This window comes from Muntiacus reevesi, chromosome 2 (genome assembly GCF_963930625.1).
Source record: "Muntiacus reevesi chromosome 2, mMunRee1.1, whole genome shotgun sequence".
Taxonomy (NCBI): domain Eukaryota; kingdom Metazoa; phylum Chordata; class Mammalia; order Artiodactyla; family Cervidae; genus Muntiacus; species Muntiacus reevesi.
The window spans coordinates 265,413,033-265,436,595 of NC_089250.1; the positions used below are offsets into that span (position 1 = coordinate 265,413,033).

Genomic DNA, 23,563 nt, shown 5'->3' on the forward strand with positions numbered 1-23,563 from the left:
GATGGCATCACAGACTCAGTGGACATGAGTTTGAGTAAGCCCCGGGAGTTGCTGATGGACAGGGAGGTCTGGCCTGCTGCAGTCCATGGAGTCGCAGAGTCGGACACGACTGAGCGACTGAACTGAACTGAACAGCTCCACATTTTCCACCAAACTCCTATATATCTCCACAACTCCACTGTCTTCAACAACCTCACTCACTCCTCCAACGCCCACCAAAATTTGATTGATCCCTGCAATACCCTCGGTATCCCAATAATCCACTAGTAATCCAAAATCTCTTCCTGATCCCAACAGCTCCCTAACAGTCAGTGTCCCTCCCTTCCTGTTCCCATCACAGATCTTGAATGAAACTGACAATCTTACTTCAAATCCCACTCCTCTCCTGTGTCATTTTAGGGGCAACACTGCCATTCTTTCCAGTCACCAGGCTGCAGATTTCGGTGTTTCCCTAGACTTCTGCCATTTCCCTTCACTCCCTGATTACAATTCCCAAGTCTTTTGCATTCTGTCACCTGAATTCCTCTATTCCAACCCATTCCTCTTTGTAGGCTCGGTCGAAACTCCTCTCCTGCTTGGACTCTCCCTGTATCAGCCCTGTCTCCGCTCTCCCAGATCCATGTCTCACCCCTCTATCTACTTTCCACTTGGGATCTAGAGAGGTATTTCTAAAGCCCAAATACGATCAGGGCTGGCCCACCCCTGTTCAGATTCCATCCATGGCCTCCCTAGGGCTCTCAGGACAGAGTTCAACCCTGGGTAATCTGTTCCTGCCAACTTCTCTTTCCAGCCTTATCTGTCACCACTGACTCCTCACATCATGTCTCAAAAATGAGGTTTGAGCATCTACCCCAGCACATCACACTCTTTCTTGCTCTTTGATCTTTGCACACCCTGTTCCCTCTGCTTGGAGCCTTACCACTCTGTTCTTGACCATTTATGAGCCAGAGCTCATAAGCTCTGTTAGTCCTCTGGGCTCCCCCATCGGGTTGTCATTCCCTGAGGAAGGCATCTGTCTCTCTCATAGAGTATCCAGCCCTGGGAGAGTAAATCTGGGGTCACTTGGTCATTGCTGTGTCCCCAGCACAGGGCTGGGCTGACCAGGGGTGGCACTTCAAGAGTTGTTTGATGGCCAGATGAATGAATAAATGAACACAGGGGAGAGCACACAGCAAAGTGCTACAGTCCTGACTCTGAGGTCCTCTCAACAGACATGGTGAACAAATGATTGAGTGACTCACCCAAATGCCCTGGGGAAATTTTATTTAGAGCAGTTACCTTCCTCTTCTACCCCTGTCCTCCAGGGGCAGAAAGTAAACCTACAGTGAAAAAAAATCAAGCTATAACTCTGTATAAGGGAAAACCTGCTAGCTACCTGCTTGAGGAAGGGGGCTAGGGGGCCTCAGTCATCCTGGTCCTCATCCTCATCTTCCTCTTCGTCTTCTTCCTCTTCTTCCGCAGCCGCCAGGGCTTGCTCCTGGGCAGCCTTCAGGGCCTGCTCCTCCTCCACTGTGGGGTCGCTCATCTCTATCGTGTCTGGGCCGCTGGGGTACTCATGCTGAATGGGGGCTGGCAGGGACGGGTTGAAGTTCTCAGGACTGTACTTGTGGCCCCAGCCAATGTAGATGTTCTCAAATTTCCTGGAGGGGCAGAGAGATGCTGGCAAGTCCTCCCTCAAAGATCCCAGCCTGGACTTTTGTTAAAGGTGGACCCAGTGTAGGCACAGCATGCCTGCAGAGTTGTGGGCGGTAGAGTGCAATGTGCCCACCAGGTTTCCCTGTTCATTTGTTCTTTCACTATTTACTGGGCATCTTCCTAACTGCCAGATTGTGTCCAGAGCTGCAATGTCTAACAGCACACATAGCTCGTGAGCACTTGAAATGGGGCTGGTGAGACAGAGGAACTGAATTTCGAATTTTATTTAATTTTCAGATTTCACTTGTGGCTTCTTTGACCTGTTGATTGTTCAAGACTATGCTGTTTAGTTCCTACATACTTGTGAATTTCCCAAATTTCCTTTTTTTAAGAGATTTTTTTGTTGCTGTTGTGGACTAATTTTTTTTTCAAGTCTTGATTTAACTTATTACAATATTGCTATTTTATGTTTTGGTTTTTTTGTCTTCAAGGCCTGTGGGATCTTAGCTTCCTGAAGGGATCGAACCTGCACCCCCTCCATTGGAAGCTCAGAGTCTTAACCACTGTGCCACCAGGAAACTCCCTCAAATTTCCTTCTTTAACTGATTTCTAATTTTATTCCAGTGTGGTAAGAGAAGATATTTTATATGATTAATCTTTCTAAATTTATCATTTGGTCTATCCTGGGGAATGTTCCATATGCACTTGAAAAGAATGTATGTTTTGCTGTTGTTGGATGGTGTGGATTTTATTTAATTTTAATTAATCTAAACTATAAAACCAATACTTCATTTATTGGAAGACATCCAAGTATGTCTGGGACAATCTGGGCACATGAATCTACTTTTTCAATTGTAAATGTTGTGAAATCTGAATACAGGTCAAGTATTTCTGATGAAAATTTAGTACCTAAGGGACTTCCCTGGCAGTCCAGTGGTTAAGACTCTGCATTTCCAATGCAGTGGGGTGTGGGTTCGATCTCTGGTTGGGGAACTAAGATCCCACTGGCTGTGAGGTGTGGGAAAAAAAAATTCAGCACCCTAATTGAGATCTGCAACTATAACCTTCACTCCAGCTTTTGAAGACTTAGTATGAAAAAATACAAAGTAGCTCATTAACAATTTTTACATTATTGATTTCATGTTGTAATAAGAATATTTAGGATATTTGGAGTTGAATACATATTAAATGAATTTTGCCCGTCTTTTTATTTCTTGAATGTGGCTACTAGAAAATTTAAATTTTCGACATAAATATGCAGACATAAATATGTGGCTCATATTTTAGATACATTGGCCAGCACTGATCTAGCTGTGGGAGCCTAGCAGTGAACAAATTAGACAAGAATTAGAATTGCTGGCAGAAGCCAAAGCAATATTGTAAAGCAATTATCCGTCAATTAAAAACAAATCAATGTTAAAAAAAAGAATTAGAATTGCTGCCGTAAAAAAAAAAAGAATTGCTGCCGTAGTGCCTACATTCTAGAGGGAGGATACTAATAATAAACAAGGATGTAATTGGTTGGGTTCCCGCCCCACCAACTCACCTCTCCCCAGACTTTTAATGGGTGAAGCAAAGAGGAATAAGTGGGAGAAAAGGGAAGAGCCTGAGAGTCAGGGAGAGAGCCAGACAGTTTGCCCTGGTGAGCAGTTTGGATTTGACTTTATTTTCACAGCCTTGCTGTTCCCTTGAGAATCCTTTTCCTCCAGATCTCTTTGTCGGAGGCTTCAAAATCACTGCTTCCTTGGAAACCCCAGACCTCTGCCAGCCCTGGTTCCTGGGGTCCAGGAACCAGCGCCTCACCCAGGAGGCTGCACTTGCTAGGAAGGCAGAGTCCTGGGCTCCAACCCAGACCTAGGGGACCAAAAACTGCGCTTTAGCCAGAGCCCCTGGTGAGTCCTATCCACTCGCAGTTTAGGAAGCTCTGGTCTAGAGTGTCCTCCTAGGGAGCTCCCTGGAGGTCCAGTGGTTAGGACACAGTGCTTACACTGCCAGGACCTGGGTTCAGTCCCTGGTCAGGAAACTAAGATCCTGCAAGTCTCTCGGCCAAAATAAATAAATAAATCTGATTTAAATTGTTAAAAAAATAATAAAAGAAGAAGGGGAATGTCCCCTGGTTACTTCTCTCTTTCCCTCAAAGATTTCAGATCAAGGCTGCTTCTCCCAGGAATCCTTCCTTGATCCCTAGACATGACAGTTGTGAGCTGTCATCTGTCCCTCCACTCTCCCTAGTGGTACTTCTCTCAGTTTGGAACTGAATATTTGACTGGGGTGGGGACGGGGGTGAGGCTCCATGTGCAGTTGGCACCTATGCCTCCTCTGCCTGCTCCCAGATTCAGATCTGCTTTTTCAACAAAGTGCTTGGGGCCCAGCATACAGCTGGCAAACAGTGACATTCCAGAGTCTTTTATAAACAACAAAGTGGGGATAGATGGATGCCTGAATGGGTGGTGGATGGGAGGGAGGGTAGATGATGGGTGGTTGGAGTGGAGGATGGGTGGGTGAGAGGAGCTCCTAGTTTGGATCTCTTGCTTTCAGAGGAATGTTGGGAAATCAGAGTGGGGCCAGAAGGGCATTGGTAAAAGCAAGCATGTCCCTTCCACGCTTCTGGAAGCGAAAAAGAAATTGCCAGGAATGTGGATAAATTATGAAGATTACAAGAAATCCCACCTTTCTTTGTGATTCCCAGTAGCGAACCCCGTGCAGGTTCATCATTGAGATGGAAAAGGAAAAGCTATGAAAAGTCGTCGTGCCATCTGGCGGACAGCGCTGGTAAGTGCATGCCCCGTGAGCGGAAAAGCTGCGATGTACTTGGTGAGAGGCGGAGGGACTGTTTGGAGTGTGTCGCTGAGGTGGGAGGATATGGAAATGACTTTGGCTTGCAGACCTTTTGGAAACGACCGGTGAAGGGATCCTGATGGGGAAGATTTCTACCCATAGAGAGAAGACCCTTCAGATTGGAAGAACTGTCCAGGAGACTTAGGGAAGAAGTTAGCTTCCCCAGAGATGAGACTCTGTCCCTCTAAGGGCCATCCCAAAGGGGACGTCTGAGTCCTGTCTGGCTCCATGCCTCATACAGCACGGAACCTGGGCCAGGGGGGTCAGATATCCAGGTCTGAATCCTGCAGGTGCTGTGTGACCCTGACTCAATTCCTTCCCCTTTCTGAGCCTCCATTCTTTCATCCCAGAGGCTCACACCTTCTTGGTCTGGGATTTCTTGGTCTGGGATTTTAACCCTAGTGGAACTCCTGGATTCGGAGTGAAGACATCAGCCCATAGGGGCTTCCTGAAGGGAGCCGATCCGATCTTTGCCCACCCTGGTGGGTTGCCCCACCACGCCAGACTCTGATGAAGTTGTAGGAGCGCCCTCTGCTGGGGAAAACTAAGAGAAGACCTACTTGCCACTGGCGTAGGCATAGGCCCCCGGCCAGAGATTGGAGCGCACGACCGCCACGGAATACTGCGGGCTGAGGCTGCAGGACAGGCGGGCGGTCCACGGTGCCATGTGCATGATTTCTGGAGGGGAGCAGAGAGCACCAGGGAGGTCAGAGACTGGGCTGCCGCCCGCCCCTGCAATGCACAGCCCCCCAGAAGGGAAGGCGAGAGAAGGACGGGAGGGAGCAAAGAGGGAGGACGTGAAGGGCATGAAGGGAACTGCGGGAACCAACAGCCCTGGCTTCCGTGTTTGAACCCTGGCTCTGACCACTCTTTCTGTGTGGCCTGAGGAAGCCACTCCACCTCTCTGAGCCTCAGTGATCACACCCAGGCAATGGAGACACTTATCTCACCTCCTGGGCAGGGTGGCAGTGAGCCCCGAGGGCCCCTGACCCCGGGAGCCACTGTGATTCCCCTTCTAGGTCGGCCATCAGTTTGAACCAGGGCTCAGAGGACGGGGTACAGGCTCCAGACTCATGGAAATCTGCGTTCACATCCTCACTCTGTCTGCTCACCCACTCTCAGCCTCTCCTCCTTCCTCCCTTCCCGTACCTGAGGTCCCAACCGCAAGTCCTCCAACATCCAGCTCAAGTCCTGCCTCCTCTGGGGAGGCCACCCTAGCTCTCGCTCCCTTTTTCCAAGCCCATGTGGGACTCAAAAGACCATGTGTCACCATCTGGGCTGTTGCCATGTGCCAGACACGGCCCACAAGATGCACATGCTCCTATAACCCCATGGGCTGCCCATGTGAGAGATGAGAGTGTGACAGAGGTGCAGTGAGCTGCTTCCCCTCTCTTTCTCCCAGCCTCCACTGGCCTGTGTGTGGGGCTCTTACCTGCGTCTTCTGAGAGCGGGGTCAGCAGCGGGGGCCCGACCTCCTGCTCCACTTCCTCTATGCCTTCATCTCCCTTCTCTTCCTCCTCCCCCAACTCCTCCTCCTCTTCTGTCTTCTGCAAAGGGTTCACCCAAGTGCAGCGTCCCTGCCGGTGGGGAGGAGGAGGTCAGCTGGTAGCCCCAGGGAGCAGGCCAGGCTCTGTTCCCTGGGAGGCGGTGAAGGGCCAGGCAGGACACTGGGGACCAGTTCTATCCCCAGGGACCCAGGTGTGGGTAAAGGTCAGGGTGAATTGCACAGACAGGAGGGTGGGGGAGAATGGGCCGAGAGAGCTGCTGTGATGAGGCGGGAACCCCTCCTCTCTCAGCCTCTGTGGGCTCCGTTTAGGCAGCCATCCATCCATTCACTTATTGCATATTTAAGGAGCACCTACTATATACACTCAGTGCTCCTGGTGCTGTCCTGTTTCTCCTGTCCTCGAGAAAAAGAGACCCCACATCTCTGCCCTTGTGGAGTTGACATTCAACAGCCCATATGATGCTCTGTTTTCTCATCTGTGAAATGGGGGTGTCATGGGTGCCTCTCTCATTGGATTATTGCTGGGTTGAAAGAAGTACTGAAGACTCAGTAAACGTTTGTTGAATGAATGAGTGAATCTAAATCCAGAGCATATAGCAGACCTCAGTTTCAGCAACTGAATGGGAATGGCCATTATAGCAATCTCAAAAGCAGTTATTTGGAGTCCATAATCAATGTTTATCAAATAAATGAATGAATAAAAAAGTTCCTAGCACACAACAGGTGCTTCCTTGAATGGATAAATAACTGTATGTAAAATTCAGACAAACTAGACATTCAGTAAATGCAGGTCCACCACCTCTTATCCACACTTTCAAAATCTGAAAAGCTTTGAAAAGCAAAAGTTTTTTCATGAGTCATTTGGCTGTAATCCTGACCTGACTGATGAGAGGCTGTTCAATGTTGCTGCAGAAATAGTGACACCTTTAAAGATGGGCTGCAGCCCCAGCGCCTCCTTGACGTGTCATGTAATATATGGTATGTGCACTGTGTCATCTTTTTATTTTTGTGTATTTTTAAAGTACTCTCATTTTTATAAGTACTTTTTGCTTTTTTTTGCCATGCCACTCGTCTTGTCAGATCTTAGTTCCCTGACAAAAGATCAAACCCCCGCCCCTAGAAGCCTGGAGTCAGCAAGAATACTGGAATGGGTTGCCATCTCCTCCTCCAGAGGAACTTCCCAACCCAGCTCTCCTGCATTGCAGGCAGATTCTTTACCGCTGAGTGACCGGGGAAAGCCCCTCCTAACAACTAGACCACCAGGGAATTCCAATGTCACCATTTTCAAATCTGAAAAATTCGGGATTCCAAGAGGCATCTGGTCCCAAAGGTTTCTGACTGGGGACTGTCAACCGATATCTGTTGAATGAATGAATGGATGCATGCGTGGAGGACTACTACAGAGCACAGATGCCTCGCTGCCAGCAGGTGCTTGGTATAGCTAGTTCCGAGTCACACCTGGTTCTACACCCCCACCCCCGACCCCGGGCCTGGGCGGCTGGAGTCCCGCCCTCACCTGCGGCAGGATGTGCTGCGTGTGGTGCACCCAGTTGGCCATGGAATCCACCAGCTCGAGGACTGGGATGCCCTCAAAATCGGGGTTCTCCTCGTAGGAGTCGCGCCCGGCTCCGCCCTCCTCCTCTTCGTCGCCCTCCTCCTCGCCAAACTGGTAGAAGCCGAGGGGACTGATGTGCGTGGCGGCCGAGATGCGGGCGATCTGGGCCCGCAGGTAGTTGGCCTCGTTGCCCGGGAAGGGCGGGTAGCTGATGACCGGCGCGTCCAGGTAACCCGTGAAGAACTTCCTGATCTTGCGGGCCTGCACGATCTGGATCGGCGTGACGTGGGGCAGCCGCATCCACGGCCGGCCCGGCTCGTTGCAAACGAAATACAGGTACTTGTTGGTGCCAATTCGGCTCTCTTCCTTGGGGATGATGGGCGGCGGCTTCCACGTGGGCTTGGGGATGACGTCCATGGCCTTGTCTTCGTCCTCGTCACCCTCCTCCTCGTCGTGCGCCTCCATCACCTCGCCGCCCTCTGTCATCTCCTCCAGCTCTTCCTCCTCCGCCTCCTCTTCGCCCTCCCGGAATTCCACCTCGGCCACCAGGTAGCTGCGACTGAGCCCCAGGATCTTACCCCAGAAGCGGCAGGTGTGGATGGGCTGCTGCTCCACCAGCTGCTTCAGGGCCATGAAGATGCGGAAACTCTCATCGGAGCTCAGGCCCACGCCGGCCTGCTCGAAGTAGAAGGCCTTCTCCATGATGTTGGGCACCGCGGTCTCAGCCTGCAGGGGGGTGGGGTAGGGGGCGGAAGGCAGAGGGAACCAGGTTGAAGCCTTGCTCCCCATGCTGATTCTCTAGAGTCCAGAGACTTAAACTACTCGGTAACCCAGTTGCTCATGCAACCATTTCTGGCCACTGATGTATGGTTGTGTGTGCCAAGGGACGATGATGCTTAAATAGTACCTGTGTGAGCACTCAGTTGCTCAGTTCTGTCTGACTCTTTTGCAACCCCCATGAACTATAGTCCACCAGGTTCCTCTGTCCATGGGATTCTCCAGGCAAGAATACTGGAGTGGGGTTGACATTTCCTCCTCCAGGTGATCTTTCCAAGCCAGGGATCCAACCTGCATTTCCTGCATAGGCAGGCAGATTCTTTACCACTGAGCCACCTGGGAAGCCCTTAAATTGTATAGTTGATGTCAAAGATTTGGGGACAAACATACTGTGTTTTTTTCTTAAAGGTGTATAATGCATTTACATTTTCTTCAAAGCTCCATTTGTGAACTCAGTGTTATTGATAAAAGGAACAAGTACTGTATCCTCTTTCTATGAATGCTAGACTGGCTCCTTATTCACAAATATTAGAAGTCCCTCTCCACAGGGGTATTATACATTCTTACCCCCACCCCTGCGCATCCAGGATTGGTCATGTCACTTGCTCTGACCACTTGAAATGGGAGTGAAAGGGACACGGGTCACACCCAGGCAGGAGCTGTAAGAAGCCATGTGGGGTTTGCTAGGCCTTGATTTTCCTGCTCTGCAACTGTGGGGACCTGAGTCACGGTGGCATCTCCATCACCATTCATCTCAAGTAGCTGATGAGCCGAACCTCCTAGTCCAACCTGGATGGGTAGGTAGTGTGAGCGAGAAATAAACTGTGTGATGATAAGCCGGTGGGCTTGTTGCACTGTTTGTTATCTCAGCTCGACATGGCACACCCTGACTAATACTCTATAGGAGGAACACCATGATTTTGAAAGTGATTCTGGCAGTTTCCTGCAATCTGAAACACAGGGCAAAAGCTTCTTTGCCTAATTGACATTTACACCAGAAACTCAGTGGGACAGTCAAAACTGAATCCCCAGACTCACTGCGCTGCCAGCAGGGAAGCTAAGTGAATGAGCAAAGGAAACTCTCTTTGGAGTGTGTGCCTGGCCCGTGAGCCAGTGGCGATCACCCTCTTTCTGGGAATGTCTTCCATCCACTTGGCAATGGAGTGGCCCCACCAACCATGATCAAATTATGTCACCCTGCCCTCTGGTCACTGTTGACTGGAGCAAGTGAGGACCAAATGGCAGCTCAGACTCTCCTTTTCTCCCTCTGCAATTTGTAACTGGGTGGAGAGAAAGTACAGCTGTTGTCCCCCTGCTTAGAAATTACTTCTGTGGGTTGGCTGGGTTTGAACCCAGGTTGGTCTGGCTCCAGAGGCCATATTCTTAGCCTCTACTCTTTAACTCCTCTATTAACTGTGGAAGCTTCCTCTTTCTTTCTCCCATTTTCTAGGAAGATCGTATCTATGATCTGGGGGAAAAGATTTCCTACTGGCAATTGGATGGAATTTAAAAAATTAAGAGCACAGGGGAATCTCTGAATGCCAGCTTGGCATGGGGTCCAGCTACATTCCTGGCCTTGGGTTCGCTAGGTTCAGTCCACTGAATCAGCACCATCCTCAATCCCCTTCTCCATTGCTTGCTTTCTCCAGGCTGGAGAAGTGGAGAAGCTCCACAGTCACTTTCCCAGCCTCCTTTGCAGCCAGGGATGGTCATGTGACCCAACCTGGCCAATAAGATGCAAGCAGAGATTTTCTGAGGGGCTCCTGATTGACTGATTGACTGGACCATGCTGCCCAGCTTGTGGGATATTAGTTTCCCAACCAGAGACTGAACCAGCACCCTCAGCAATGAAAGGGCCAAGTCCTAACCACTAGACTGCTGGGGAATTCCCTTGCTCCCTGGATTTTAAAAAAAAAGGGAGTCAGTGGGTGGGAGGGAATTTCTTGGTGGTCCAGTGGTTAGGACTCAGCCCTTTCACTGTTGTGGCCTGAGTTCAGTCCCTGGCCAGGGAATGAATATCCCACAAGCCGCATAGCTCAACCAAAAAAACGGGGGGGGGGGGCATACTGAGAAGAGCTCCCCACTCCCCTTTCGGGGCACTGGTGTGGAAATATGATGTCTGAGGCTGTAGTAGTCATTGTTCGAACATAAAGTGATAAACAACGTACCAAGCGTCAACATGATGATAGCAGAACAGAAGGGAGGGGAGCACTGGCACTCTCCATGATCTCGCAGAAATGCTGCCCCAACTGTTCCCACTCTCAGCACAGTGAAATGTTTTGCTGGACTGCTTGGGCCAAGTCCCCGCAGCCCAAAGTGACCCTTACTGATTGCCTTGGTCAGAGATAGGGTTTATACCCAGGCTCCTATGATCCTGAAAACTGCTTTCTTGGTTTAGATGGAGTAAGGGCGAGGGATGAGGGAGAGAGAGGGGAGAAGATAGCCCTCAGTATCCCTTTGCTGAGGAGCCACCTTGCCAACTCTAGACTGCTTGCACCTGACTGTTAGGTGTGAGAAAAACTATCTTGCTTAAGCCACTTGTCTTCATTTCTGTGACATCTATTTCCTGTCTTAAAGTGATCTCTGTTGACAACAAGTACAAGAATAATAACTAAAGTTTCTTTAAAACTAAAAACGTAAGACTAATGAGGAACTTTTCAAAACAGAGGTGCAGTGATGGGGAGCCTTATGCCAACTGTACAGCCAAACCTGCTATGCAGCGATTGTACACAACAAGCAGGAGAGTCCCAGGACAGAAAACCATCTGCAGAGCAAGGCACAAAGCAGGGACTCCAGAAACAGACAGGAGTGCATACAGGTGTAAATGAATGGCAGGGGTGGCATTTTCAAAGCAGGGGAAAGGACAGTTTTTCCATAAATGCTGTTGGGGATCATAAAAGAAACAGAAATTCTTTCCATTTGAAAGAAATAGAAAATGAGAGGAATGAGAGCCCCTCACACAGAAAAATAAATACAAAATGCTGAATAACAAATTCGATTTTCTTCCTAGAACCATGCACAGGCCACAGATACCCGCAATAATTTTGCCCTTTTACAAACCTCATATTAAATCCACGACCTATGGACACCTTATCTTCGACAAAGGAGGCAAGAATATACAATGGAAAAAAGACAACTTCTTTAACAAGTGGTGCTGGGAAAACTGGTCAACCACTTGTAAAAGAATGAAACTAGAACACTTTCTAACACCATACACAAAAATAAACTCAAAATGGATTAAAGATCTAAATGTAAGACCAGAAACTATAAAACTCCTAGAGGAGAACATAGACAAAATACTCTCCGACATAAATCACAGCAGGATCCTCTATGACCCACCTCCCAGAATATTGGAAATAAAAGCAAAACTAAACAAATGGGACCTAATTAAACTTAAAAGCTTTTGCACAACAAAGGAAACTATAAGCAAGGTGAAAAGACAGCCCTCATATTGGGAGAAAATAATAGCAAACGAAGCAACAGACAAAGGATTAATCTCAAAAATATACAAGCAATTCCTGAAGCTCAATTCCAGAAAAATAAATGACCCAATCAAAAAATGGGCCAAAGATCTAAACAGACATTTCTCCAAAGAAGACATACACATGGCTAACAAACACATGAAAAGATGCTCAACATCACTCATTATCAGAGAAATGCAAATCAAAACCACAATGAGGTACCATTACACGCCAGTCAGGATGGCTGCTATCCAAAAGTCTACAAGCAATAAATGCTGGAGAGGGTGTGGAGAAAAGGGAACCCTCTTACACTGTTGGTGGGAATGCAAACTAGTACAGTCGCTATGGAGAACAGTGTGGAGATTTCTTAAAAAACTGGAATTAGAACTGCCCTATGACCCAGCAATCCCACTTCTGGGCATACACACTGAGGAAACCAGATCTGAAAGAGACACATGCACCCCAATGTTCATCACAGCACTGTTTATAATAGCCAGGACATGAAAGCAACCTAGATGCCCATCAGCAGACGAATGGATAAGGAAGCTGTGGTACATATACACCATGGAATATTACTCAGCCATTAAAAAGAATTCATTTGAATCAGTTCTAATGAGATGGATGAAACTGGAGCCTGTATACAGAGTGAAGTAAGCCAGAAAGATAAAGACCAATACAGTATACTAATGCATATATATGGAATTTAGAAAGATGGTAATGATAGCCCTATATGCAAAACAGAAAAAGAGACACAGATGTACAGAACAGACTTTTGGACTCTGTGGGAGAAGGCGAGGGTGGGATGTTTCAAGAGAACAGCATCGAAACATGTATATTATCTAAGGTGAAACAGATGCATGGATGCATCAGACAGGATGGATACATCAGGCTGGATGCATGAGACAAGTGCTCGGGCCTGGTGCACTGGGAAGACCCAGAGGAATCAGGTGGAGAGGGAGGTGGGAGGGGGGTTCGGGATGGGGAATACATATAAATCCATGGCTGATTCATGTCAATGTATGACAAAAACCACGACAATATTGTAAAGTAATTAGCCTCCAACTAATAAAAATAAATGAAAAAAAAATAAAATAAAATAACATTCAACACAGAAAAAACAAAACAAAAATAAACTCCAGCTCCAAAAGCAAACATCAAAAAAACAGCGACCAAAAAAACCCCACCTCCAAGTTCTAAGGGGTGGGGCCTCTAGTGACTTGGCTTCGAAGAGGGCGGAGCCTCCCTCAGGATTATATTTCAGGGGGCGGGGCCGGGGTGGAGCCTCCAAAGGCACAGCGTTCTAAGAAGGCGGGGCCATCAGGGACTGGCGCTAGATGTGGGTGCGACTTGGGGGCAGTCGGGGAGGAAGAGTGCAGGTCTAAGGCGGTGCGACCTCCTGAGAGACTTCGAGACTGCTGATCTAAAATTTAAAACCGTATTTTCAGGTAAAACTGTTCGTGTCTAAGACTTGTCTAAGTCTGAATTCTTCTTTTTTTTTTTAGTTCTACCACTTTATTGCTACCAACCCATCTCCCTCCATCCTCGTGCACACATGCTCAGTCATGTAATCTCATGGACTTCAGCCCGCCAGACTCCTCTGTCCATGGACTTTTCCAGGCAAGAATACTGGAGTGGGTTGCCATTTCCTTCTCCATAAGTCTGAATTCTTATCTGTCTAATCTGTCTAAGCAGATTCCCACCTGCGCTCTGCTCACCCAAGGGCTCATTCCTTGGTCAGAGGATCGTTCCCGGTTCTCTCAGCATCTCACCCCCCTGTGGCCAGAATCCTAGAATTTCAGAAGCATGAGACGTGAGCACAGACCAACAGCATCTGCAGAGATGACCGAGATGATAGCCCAGGCTTTGGAGGACACAGCCCTGCCTTCTTCGTCCTGTCTTTTCTAGTTTTGAGCCCTCTAAGTCCTTCCTCCATGAATAGGAATAATAAATGGCACTTGCCTTAAGGTTGCTTCAGGGATGAAATGAGCCTACACTCCTAAACCTAGGAGATGTCAGAATTATCATAAACAGAGAGTTCTCAACAAATGTTTCTTTATCTTTCTTTCTTTTTGGCTGCACCACAGGGCTTGTGGGATCTTAGTTCTCTGACCAGGGGAGGTACTTGTGCCCCCTGCATTGGAAGAGTGGGGTCTTAACCATTGAACCACAAGGGAAGTTCCCCCAAAATGTTTCTTAAACGAGTGAAAGAACATTTCAGCCAAATTTTAAGCCATCATCCAATGCTGTATCCAATGCAGGAGATACCATCCAACGCAGGAGACGCAGGTTCAGTCCAAGGGTTGGGAAGATCCCCTGGAGAAGGAAATGGCAACCCACTCCAGTACTCTTGCTGGGAAAATACCATGGACAGAGGGGCCCGGCGGGCTACAGTCCATAGGGTCATAAAGAGTCAGACATGACTGAGCGACTGAACACAATGCTGGAAAGAAAATCATGGAATTAAATATTCCAAGGATAGTAGAATGTTCATGAGTCGTGGGTGGAAGACTTGTTAGCAGGTCTCAATTTGCAAAAGAGGAAAGTGAGTCCAGGGGATAGAAGGCACATTGAGTGTTGAAAAACTCCAGAAGGTAGTGGGTTTCATAGAAAATATACACGAAGCAGTTATTTTGCAGAAAGGAGGAAAGGATGGCAGAAGAAACCAGCCTCTGCCTCCATGTGGTGCTGGAGTCAGGTTTCTACAACTTTTCCTCTGCTTCACACCCTCTGGTGGTGCCCCAGTGGCCTCAGGAGAAGGCCCAAACAGTTTAGCCTGGCGTTCAAGGCCCTCTGTGACCAGTCCCACCACTCTTTCTGCCGCTTGCCCCTCCCCAGTGGCTCACTCACCACCTCCTCCTCCATCTCCTGCTCGCCCTCGCCGCCGCCGCTCCGGCTGAACAGCGCCCTCTGCCTCTCGGCCATCTCGTAGGTGGGCTGCATCTCCGGGTCGTCCCGAAGCGTGTCCAGCTTGGGGTGGAACCATTCCCACTGAGTGGTGCGGTTCAGCGACTCCAGGAGGAACAAGGGGTCCTCCGGCCTCTGGTTCAGGATCTTGGTCAGCAGGTTCACCAGGTGCTCATACCTGCCTCAGGGAGAGGGGAGTAGGAGGTGGGGGACATTGATCACTCAGCTTGCTGAGCTCGCTGTTGTGTATCTAGCCCTGTCCCTGGTGCTGGGGACACCGTAGATAAGAGAAAAGGTCCCTGCACTGATGGACCTGACAGTCTGGTGATAAAGACAGATAGTAACCGAATGGGCAAAATATACAAACTATACAAAAGTGTGTAGTTATAGGGCGATAAACAAAGCAGGGAACGGGGATTGGAAATGCCAGGGATAGGAGATGGTTTGAGATAGGAGGAGTTTTAAATAAGGAGGCCAGGGAGAGCCTCAACGAGGTGACTTTTAAGCTGAGATCTGAATGATCTTATTCAGTGAGGGGGTGTACTGTGCAAATATCAGAAGGAAGAGTGTTTCACTTGGAGGGAACAGCATACGCATAAGTCCTGAGACATTTCATGAGTCTAACATAATCTTGATACCAGAACTCAGGGAAAGTAGGAGAAAGGGAAAGTCCATGCCAGTCTCATATAGAACTATATATGCTGAAATTCTAAGCAAATTATTAGCAAGTGGTACCTAGCATTCTTAAAAGGATGTTGTTGCTGTTTAGTTGCTCAGTCCTGTCCAAATCTTTGCAACGCTATGGAAAAACTGTAGGGCTGGAGAAGGAAATGGCAACCCACTCCAGTACTCTTGCCTGGAAAAGTCCATGGACAGAGGAGCCTGGCGGGCTGCAGTCCATGGGGTTACATGATTGAGCATGTGTGCATGAGGGTGGAGGGAGATGGGTTGGTAGCAATAAAGTGGTAGAACTAAAAAAAAAAAAAAAGACTGTAGGGCACCAGGCGCCTCTGTTCATGGACTTTTCCAGGCAAGAATACTGTGGGATTATTCAAATAGTTCCAGAAGTCCTAGCTACAGCAATCAGAGAAGAAAAGTAAATAAGAATAATCCACATTGGAAAAGAAGTAAAGCTCTCCCTGTTTGCAGATGACATGATATTGTACATAGAAAACCCTAAAGATAGTATCAGAAAATTACTAGAGCTAATCAGGGACTTCCCTGGTAGTTCAGTGGGTAAGACTCCATGCTCTCAATGCAAGGGGCCCCAGGTTCGATTCCTGGTCAGGGAACTAGATCCCACATGCTAAGACCTGGTCTAGCCTAAACAAATTAAAAGAAAGTAAAAGAAAATTACTAGAGCTGATCAGTGAATTTAGCAAAGTTGCAGGATACTAAATCAATACACAGAAATCACTTGCATTCTTATATACTAACAATGAAAAATCAGAAAGAGAAATTAAGAAATCAATCACATTCACCATTGCAACAAAAAAAATTACATATCTAGGAATAAATTTGCCTAAGGAGACAAAAGAACTATACACAGAAAATTATAAGACACTTTGGGCTTCCCTGGTGGCTCAGAGGTTAAAGCGTCTGCCTGCAATGCGGGAGACCTGGGTTCGATCCCTGGTTTGGGAAGATCCCCTGGAGAAGGAAATGGCAACCCACTCCAGTATTCTTGCCTGGAGAATCCCATGGACAGAGGAGCCTGGTGGGCTACAGTCCATGGGGTCCCAAAGAGTCGGACACAATTGATCGACTTCACCTCACTTCACTTCAATAAAGAAAGGCAATGCCAAAGACTGCTCAAACTACCGCACAATTGCACTCTTCTCACACACTAGTAAAGTAATGCTCAAAATTCTCCAAGCCAGGCTTCAACAATATGTGAACTGTGAACTTTCAGATGTTCAAGCTGGTTTTAGAAAAGGCAGAGGAACCAGAGATCAAATTGCCAACATCTGTTGGATCATTGAAAAAACAAGAGAGTTCCAGAAAAACATCTATTTTTTGCTTTATTGACTATGCCAAAGCCTTTGATTGTGTAGATCATCACAAACTGTGGAAAATTTTTGAAGTGATGGGAATACCAGACCACCTGACCTGCCTCTTGAGAAATCTGTATGCAGGTCAGGAAGCAGCAGTTAGAACTGGACATGGAACAACAGACTGGTTCTGAATAGGGAAAGGAGTACATCAAGGCTGTATATTGTCACCCTGATTATTTAACTTACATGAAGAGTACATCATGAGAAATGCTGGGCTGGATGAAACACAAGCTGGAATCAAGATTGCCGGGAGAAATATCAATAAACTCAGATATGCAGATGACACCACCCTTATGGCAGAAAGCAAAGAAGAACTAAAAAGCCTCTTGATGAAAGTGAAAGAGAAAAATAAAAAAAATTTTTTTTTTTAAAGTGAAAAAGGAGGGTGAAAAAGTTGGCTTAAAACTCAACATTCAGAAAACTAAGATCATGGCATCTGGTCCCATCACTTCATGGCAAATAGATGGAGAAACAGTGGAAACAGTGACAGACTTTATTTTGTGGGGCTCCAAACTCACTGCAGATGGTGACTGCAGCCATGAAATTTAAAGACGCTTACTCCTTGGAAGAAAAGTTATGGCCAACCTAGACAGCATATTAAAAAGCAGAGACATTATTTTGCCAACAAAAGTTGGTCTAGTCAAGGCTATTGTTTTTCCAGTAGTCATGTATGGATATGAGAGTTGGACTATAAAGAAAGCTGAGCGCCGAAGAATTGATGCTTTTGAACTGTGGTGTTGGAGAAGACTCTTGAGAATCCCTTGGACTGCAAGGAGATCCAACCAGTTCATCCTAAAGGAAATCAGTCCTGAATATTCATTGGAAGGACTTATGTTGAAGCTGAAACTCCAATACTTTGGCCACCTGATGCGAAGAATTGACTCATTGGAAAAGACCCTGTTGCTGGGAAAGATTGAAGGTGGGAGGAGAAGGGGAAAACAGAGGATGAGGTGGTTGGATGGCATCACCGATGCAATGGACATGAGTTTGAGTAAACTCTGGGAGTTGGTGATGGACAGGGAGGCCTGGTATGCTGCAACCCATGGGGTCGCAAAGAGTCGGACATGACTGAGCAACTGAACTAAACTGAACTGAATGAAAGAAATCAAAGATATCATAAACAGAGGGACAGATATTCCATGTTCCTAGGTAGGAAGAATCAATATTGTGAAAATGACTGTACTACCAAATGCAATCTATAGAGTCATTGCAATCCCAATCAAATTACCAAAGGCATTTTTCATAGAACTAGAACAAAAAATTTCACAATTCATATGGAAACACAAAAGACCCTGAATAGCCAAAGTAGTCCTGAGAAAGAAGAATGGAGCTGGAGGAATGAACCTTCCTGACTTCCGATTATACTACAAAGCTACAGTCGTCAAGAGAGTATGGTACTGGCACAAACACAGAAACATAGACCAATCAAATAAGACAGAAAGCCCAGAAATAAACCCATGCACCTACGGGTAACTTATTTTTGACAAAGGAGGCAAGAATATATAATGGGGCAAAGACAGCCTCTTCAATAAATGGTGCTGGGGAAACTGGACAGCTACATGTAAAAGAATGAAATGAGAACACTTCCTAACACCATACACAAGGATAAACTCAAAATGGATTAAAGACCTAAATTTAAGACCAGAAACTATAAAACTCTTAGAGGAAAACATAGGCAGACCACTCAAAGACATAAATCAAAGTAAGATCCTCTAGGACCCACCTCCTAGAGTAATGGAAGTAAAAACAAAAGTAAACAAATGGGACCTGATTAAACTTAAAACTTTTTTCACAGCAAAGGAAACTATAAGCAAGGTGAAAAGACAGCCCTCAGAATGGGAGAAAATAATAACAAATGAAACAACTGACAAAGGATTAATTTCCAAAATATACAAGCAGTTCATACAATTCAATGCCAGAAAAACAAACAACACAATCAAAAAGTGGAGAAAAGACTTAAACAGACACTTCTCCAAAGAAGACATACAGATGGCTAACAAACACATGAAAATATGCTCAACATTGCTCATTATTAGAGAAATGCAAATCAAAACTACAATGAGATATCACCTCATACTGGTCAGAATGGCCATCATCAAAAAGTCTACAAACAATAAATGCTGGAGCAGATGTGGAGAAAAGGGAACGCTCTTGCACTGTTGATGTGAATGTAAGTTGATACAGCCACTAAGACGGTATGGAGATTCCTTAAAAAACTAGGAATAAAACCCCATAAGACCCAGCAATCCCACTCCTATGCATATACCCTTAGGAAACTAAAATTGAAAAAGACACATGTATCCCAGTGTTCATTGTTACACTATTTACAATAGCTAGAACATGGAAGTAACCTAGATTTCTATCAACAGATGAATGGATAAAGAAATTGTGTTACACATACATAATGGAATATTACTCAGCCATTAAAAAGGAATGCATTCGAGTCAGTTCTGATGAAGTGGATGAACCTAGAATCTATTATATAGAGTGAAGTGAGTCAGAAAGAGAATGATAAATATCATATTCTAATGCATATATACAGAATCTAGAAAAATGGTACTGAAGAATTTATTTATAGGACAGCAATGGAGAAACAGACACAGAGAATAGGAGAATAGGCTTATGGACATGGGGGGAGGGGAGGAGAGGAGAGGGTGAGATGTATGGAAAAAGTAACATGGAAACTTACATTACCACATGTAAAATAGATAGCCAACGGGGAATTTGCTGTATGGCTCAGAAAACTCAAACAGGTGCTTTGTATCAAACTAAAGGGGTGGGATGGGGCAGGAGACGGGAGGGAGGTTCAAAAGGGAGGGGATATATGTACACCTATGGCTGATTCATGTTGAGGTTTGACAGAAAACAACAAAATTCTGTAAAGCAATTATCTTTCAATTAAAAAAAAAAAAGAATACTGTGGATTGCCATTTCCTTCTCCAGGGGATCTTCCCAACCCAGGGATGCAACCTGCATCTCCTACATTGGCAGGCAGATTCTTTACTATTGAGCCATGGAAGCCCCTAAAAGGTGACACACCATGATTAAATTGGGCTAACAAGAATGCTAGACTGGACTGATATTAGAAAAATAAGGGAAAAAATTAATTCATCACATTAACATGTTAAAAGAGATTATGTGAGATCACCTCAATAAGTGCAGAGAAACTAACATTCAATATCCACTCATGATATTTAAAAACCTAGGATACTAGGAATAGAATATAACATTTATAATCTCATAAAGAGGAGACATGTGTAAGCTGCAGCATACACCAAATGTAATGGTGAAAGACTGAATAATTCCCCTATGAGATTGGAAAGAAGCCTTCTTTTGCCACTTCTATAAAATGCACTGGAGAGCCCAGCCAATGAAATATGACATGAAAAAGAAAATGTAAAATTTTAGAAAGGAAGAAGCAAAACTACCATGGTTGCAGATGACATGATTGAGAATGGAGTGTAAAGACCTTGAGCTGAGGGTGTGCCTGGGATGTTGGAGAAATATTGAGGTCATTGTGGCTGGAGCAGAGTGAGGATGAGGGGTTGAGGCAGGAAAGGAGACTGGAGTATTAACAGTATCAGCATGACTTCCATTCAGCTGGGTCAGGTACTATGCTGAGCACTTGAGAGCAATGTTGAATTCTCACCACATACACTTGAGAAAAAATTATGATCCTCACTCCCCGGATGAAGAAACTGAAGCTTAGAAAATGTGAGGTCATAGTAGCACAGTCAGGATTGAAAACCAAGTTGGCCTAATTTCTGAGCCACCTGGTGGCTCAGATGGTAAAGAGTCTGTCTGCAATGTGGGAGACCCGAGTTCAATCCCTGGGTTGGGAAGATCCCCTGAAGAAGGAAATGGCAACCCACTCCAGTATTCTTGCCTGGAAAATCCCATGGACAGAGGAGCCTGGGGGGCTACAGTCCGTAGAGTCACAAAGAGTCAGACATGACTGAGCGACTTCACTTTTACTTTCACCTGGACTAATTTCAAATCATGTTTGTCTAAGCCTCTTCTGTGAGTAGCCATTTGGCAGCAGTGCTGGGTGTGGTTGAGAGCCATCATTGACATGGGAATGGTAAGAAGGAGAGAGAGCTTTTCAATAGGGGACTTGAGGGAGCTCACTGGTAGCCTACTGGTTAGAATTCAGGCTTTCGTTGCTATGACCCAGGCTCAATCCCCAGTCAGGGAACTGATATCCTGCAAGCCATGTGGCATGACCAAAGAAAATAAAAAAGAAAGAGAAAAGACCCATTAAGGGACCTTGAAACTTCCAAGGGATGGGTGCTATTGGGGAAGAGCTGTGGGTTATTTATTTATTTATTTTGAGGTTAATTTTGACTAGATTCTAGGATCTGAGGTAGGAGCTGACTAGAGATGACATTTGGAGAGGGTGAAGGGGTTGAATTACATAGGACCTTGAAGGCTGTTACGAGAAGCATGAACCTTCTTCTGAAGGCACTGGTGAGCCATGGCAGGCTCTGAGCATGGGAGGAATGGGGGTCAGCTTTGTGCTTGAGCAAGACCTGCTACTTCTCCCAACTCTTTTCTCATTCTCCTGCTTCCTCCCTTGGTTCCAGTTATACCAGCCTCCTTGCTGTTCCTCAAACATAGCAAGCTCCCAAGCCTTTAAGCTGTGTCCTATGTCTGGACAATTTTCCCTCCAGTTTACCCACAAGGTGCTCTCTCTCACCTCTTTCAGGTTCCTGATTAAATGTAACTTCCTCAGAGAGGCCTTCCCTGACCTCGTACTATTTAACATCCACTCCCATCCCCCTTACTCTGCCCTGTTGCTCACCTTAGCTGTTATCATCTTACGTTTATTGTCCATTCTCCCACTAGAGTGTCAGCTTCATGAGGATGTGACGGGGGGCTATGACTGCATATACATGGCTTTGGCAAATCCCTTTCCCAGGCAGGAAATGTTAGTGGATAATAGGGCCTCAGGAGCCAAATCACTTGTGCTGAAATCCTGGATCTACCATACCTAAGCTGTGTTATTTTGGACATGGGACCTAATTTCTCTGCATCTCAGTTTCCCTCCCTGTGGCTCAGATGGTAAAGAATCCGCCTGAAATGCGGGAGACCTGAGTTCAATCCCTGGGTTGGGAAGATCCCCTGGAGAAGGAAATGGCTAGCTACTCCAATATTCTTGCCTACAGAATTCCATAGACAGAGGAGCCTGGCAGGCTACAATCCATGGGGTCGCAAAATCTCCGACTGGACTGAGTGACTTTCACTTTTCTTTCAGAATTGAAACAGATGTGCTAAGCTCAGCCATGAGAACCAGCTGTTAACCTGTGAAGCGCTGGCACAGTCTGGTAAGTAAATGCTAACTAATGTGGTCATCTATTCCCTGACTCCCAGTCTGAGTTCGATGCCCCCAGAGTGGTCGCTGATTCTCAGTGAAGAGCAATCTCGTCTAGACGAGGAGGTGGGGTCTTGGCTGAGGTGTCTCCTGGCCTGGCCCCTCCCTCGCCCCACTCCCGGGGCCCTCTCTCACAGGCTGAGGTCGCTATTGATGCTGGTCTGCAGCAGGTAGGCCTTGGCATTCTGCACAGCCAGCTCGCGAGGTTCTGGCTCAGGCAACTCCATATTAAAGGACATGAAGCCCAGCTCAGAGGGTGAGAACTGGAGAGTGGGGTCATCCGTCATGTAGGGCCCATGCTCTGTGCCCTGGCTGAACAGCAGGTCTTCTCTCTGGTACATGGTGAACTGGCCCAGGAGGTCTGCCGGGGGCCCCTGGTAGGCAGACTCCAGTTGCTGAAATAGGTTGCCTTCACCCTGCTGTAGCTGCTGCAGCATTAGGCTGGCGTTTTGGCTGGCCTGGAGCCTGCCCTCGCTCAGGTAAGCTTGGGGCTGCACCTCTGCGGGAAACCCCGGGTTCACGTTAGGGTCCTCGGCTTGGAAAACCAGGTTCTCGTTTGGGGTCAGGCTGGCGCTCTGTGGCCAGCCGCGGAGATTGCTCTGGTTTGACAGCGCCTCCCGACTGCCGCGCAGGATCTGGGGGTCAAGCGGTATCTGCTGCAGCTCCTCGTGGACCAGGGGCGCGACCGAGGGCCTGGTGCGCCGCCGCTCGGAGACCTGCGAGCTCCTACGGCTGGAGGTCGGCTGAGAAGGGGGCTCGGGGTCAGGTGGAGGGTCCCCCATAGTTCAAAGGGATCGCAGACTTCCAGGAAGAAGGCTTGCAGATAGGCAGGCCAGACCAGTCGCCCGTGTTGTGTGCACTCAGCAGCCGCTGGGCTAGCGGCGCCGGTTGCTAGGGACCGAGGGGGCGGGCCGTTACCAGGACAGGGCGCGCGGGGATGCGCGGCCAAGAAGCTGCTTTCCGCGCAGGCGCAGCCCCGTGCCAGAGGGGCTTGCAGTCTTCCCGGGCGGGTTGGGGGACCTCCTGCGCCCACCAGCTTCTGCACAATCCCACAGCTGACACGGAGGCAGGCACCAGAGATGACACCATACCCCAGACCGGCAATCTTTTTTTCTTTTTTAATTTTTAAAGGCAAAGCACCGTCGGCCAAGCCCCTCCCCGGCCTCCCTGAGCTCCCAGTCCCACCCCCCTGCCCCCCAACAGGCTACGTCAGCTGTTCCCCTTGGTCTCCGGTTCGCCTGCGTCCTCAGCCGTGGGGCTGGGAGTCTGCACTGTGTCTTCTCCAGCCGCTGTGAGGGGCTGGGGGCTCCGCTCCTCCTTTGAAAGCAATCCACCTGCTGCAGTTTCCTGGTGACAGAAGGGGGGGGCAGGTCAAAAACAGCGTGGTCGCACCTCCAGTACTTCTTCAGGCCCTACCCTTCCCGCCCCCTCCCTGCCTTGGACATTGGGCACACACACTTA

General features: G+C 47.4%; 2 protein-coding genes across 2 annotated transcripts in view; both read right to left on the reverse strand.

Moving 5' to 3' along the window:
• Positions 1 to 1,402: 1,402 nt before the first annotated feature.
• RSPH6A (radial spoke head 6 homolog A) lies at positions 1,403 to 22,884 on the reverse strand. Its single transcript, XM_065920647.1, has 6 exons — positions 22,238 to 22,884; positions 14,621 to 14,855; positions 7,497 to 8,261; positions 5,906 to 6,050; positions 5,034 to 5,151; positions 1,403 to 1,640 (listed from the first exon to the last, which is right to left on the reverse strand). The coding sequence occupies exons 1-6, from the start codon at positions 22,882 to 22,884 to the stop codon at positions 1,403 to 1,405; spliced, it is 2,148 nt and encodes a 715-aa protein (XP_065776719.1).
• A 381-nt stretch (positions 22,885 to 23,265) lies between these two features.
• The window catches only part of SYMPK (symplekin scaffold protein), a 33,754-nt gene continuing 33,456 nt past the window's right edge, over positions 23,266 to 23,563 (reverse strand). The window contains exon 27 of the mRNA XM_065926348.1: positions 23,266 to 23,449. Within this exon, the coding sequence (XP_065782420.1) occupies positions 23,312 to 23,449 (138 nt within the window). The 3' untranslated portion in view covers positions 23,266 to 23,311. The remainder of the gene's footprint in view (positions 23,450 to 23,563) is intronic.

Excerpts from the sequence above, each read along its gene's own strand:
- RSPH6A (XM_065920647.1), bottom strand. The coding sequence starts at position 22,884 with ATGGGGGACCCTCCACCTGACCCCGAGCCCCCTTCTCAGCCGACCTCC. Across the intron at positions 8,262-14,620 it reads AGGAGATGGAGGAGGAGGTG|GCTGAGACCGCGGTGCCCAA; the intron begins GTGAGTGAGCCA and ends ACCCCCCTGCAG. Across the intron at positions 1,641-5,033 it reads TATGCCTACGCCAGTGGCAA|GAAATTTGAGAACATCTACA; the intron begins GTAGGTCTTCTC and ends CTGCCCCTCCAG.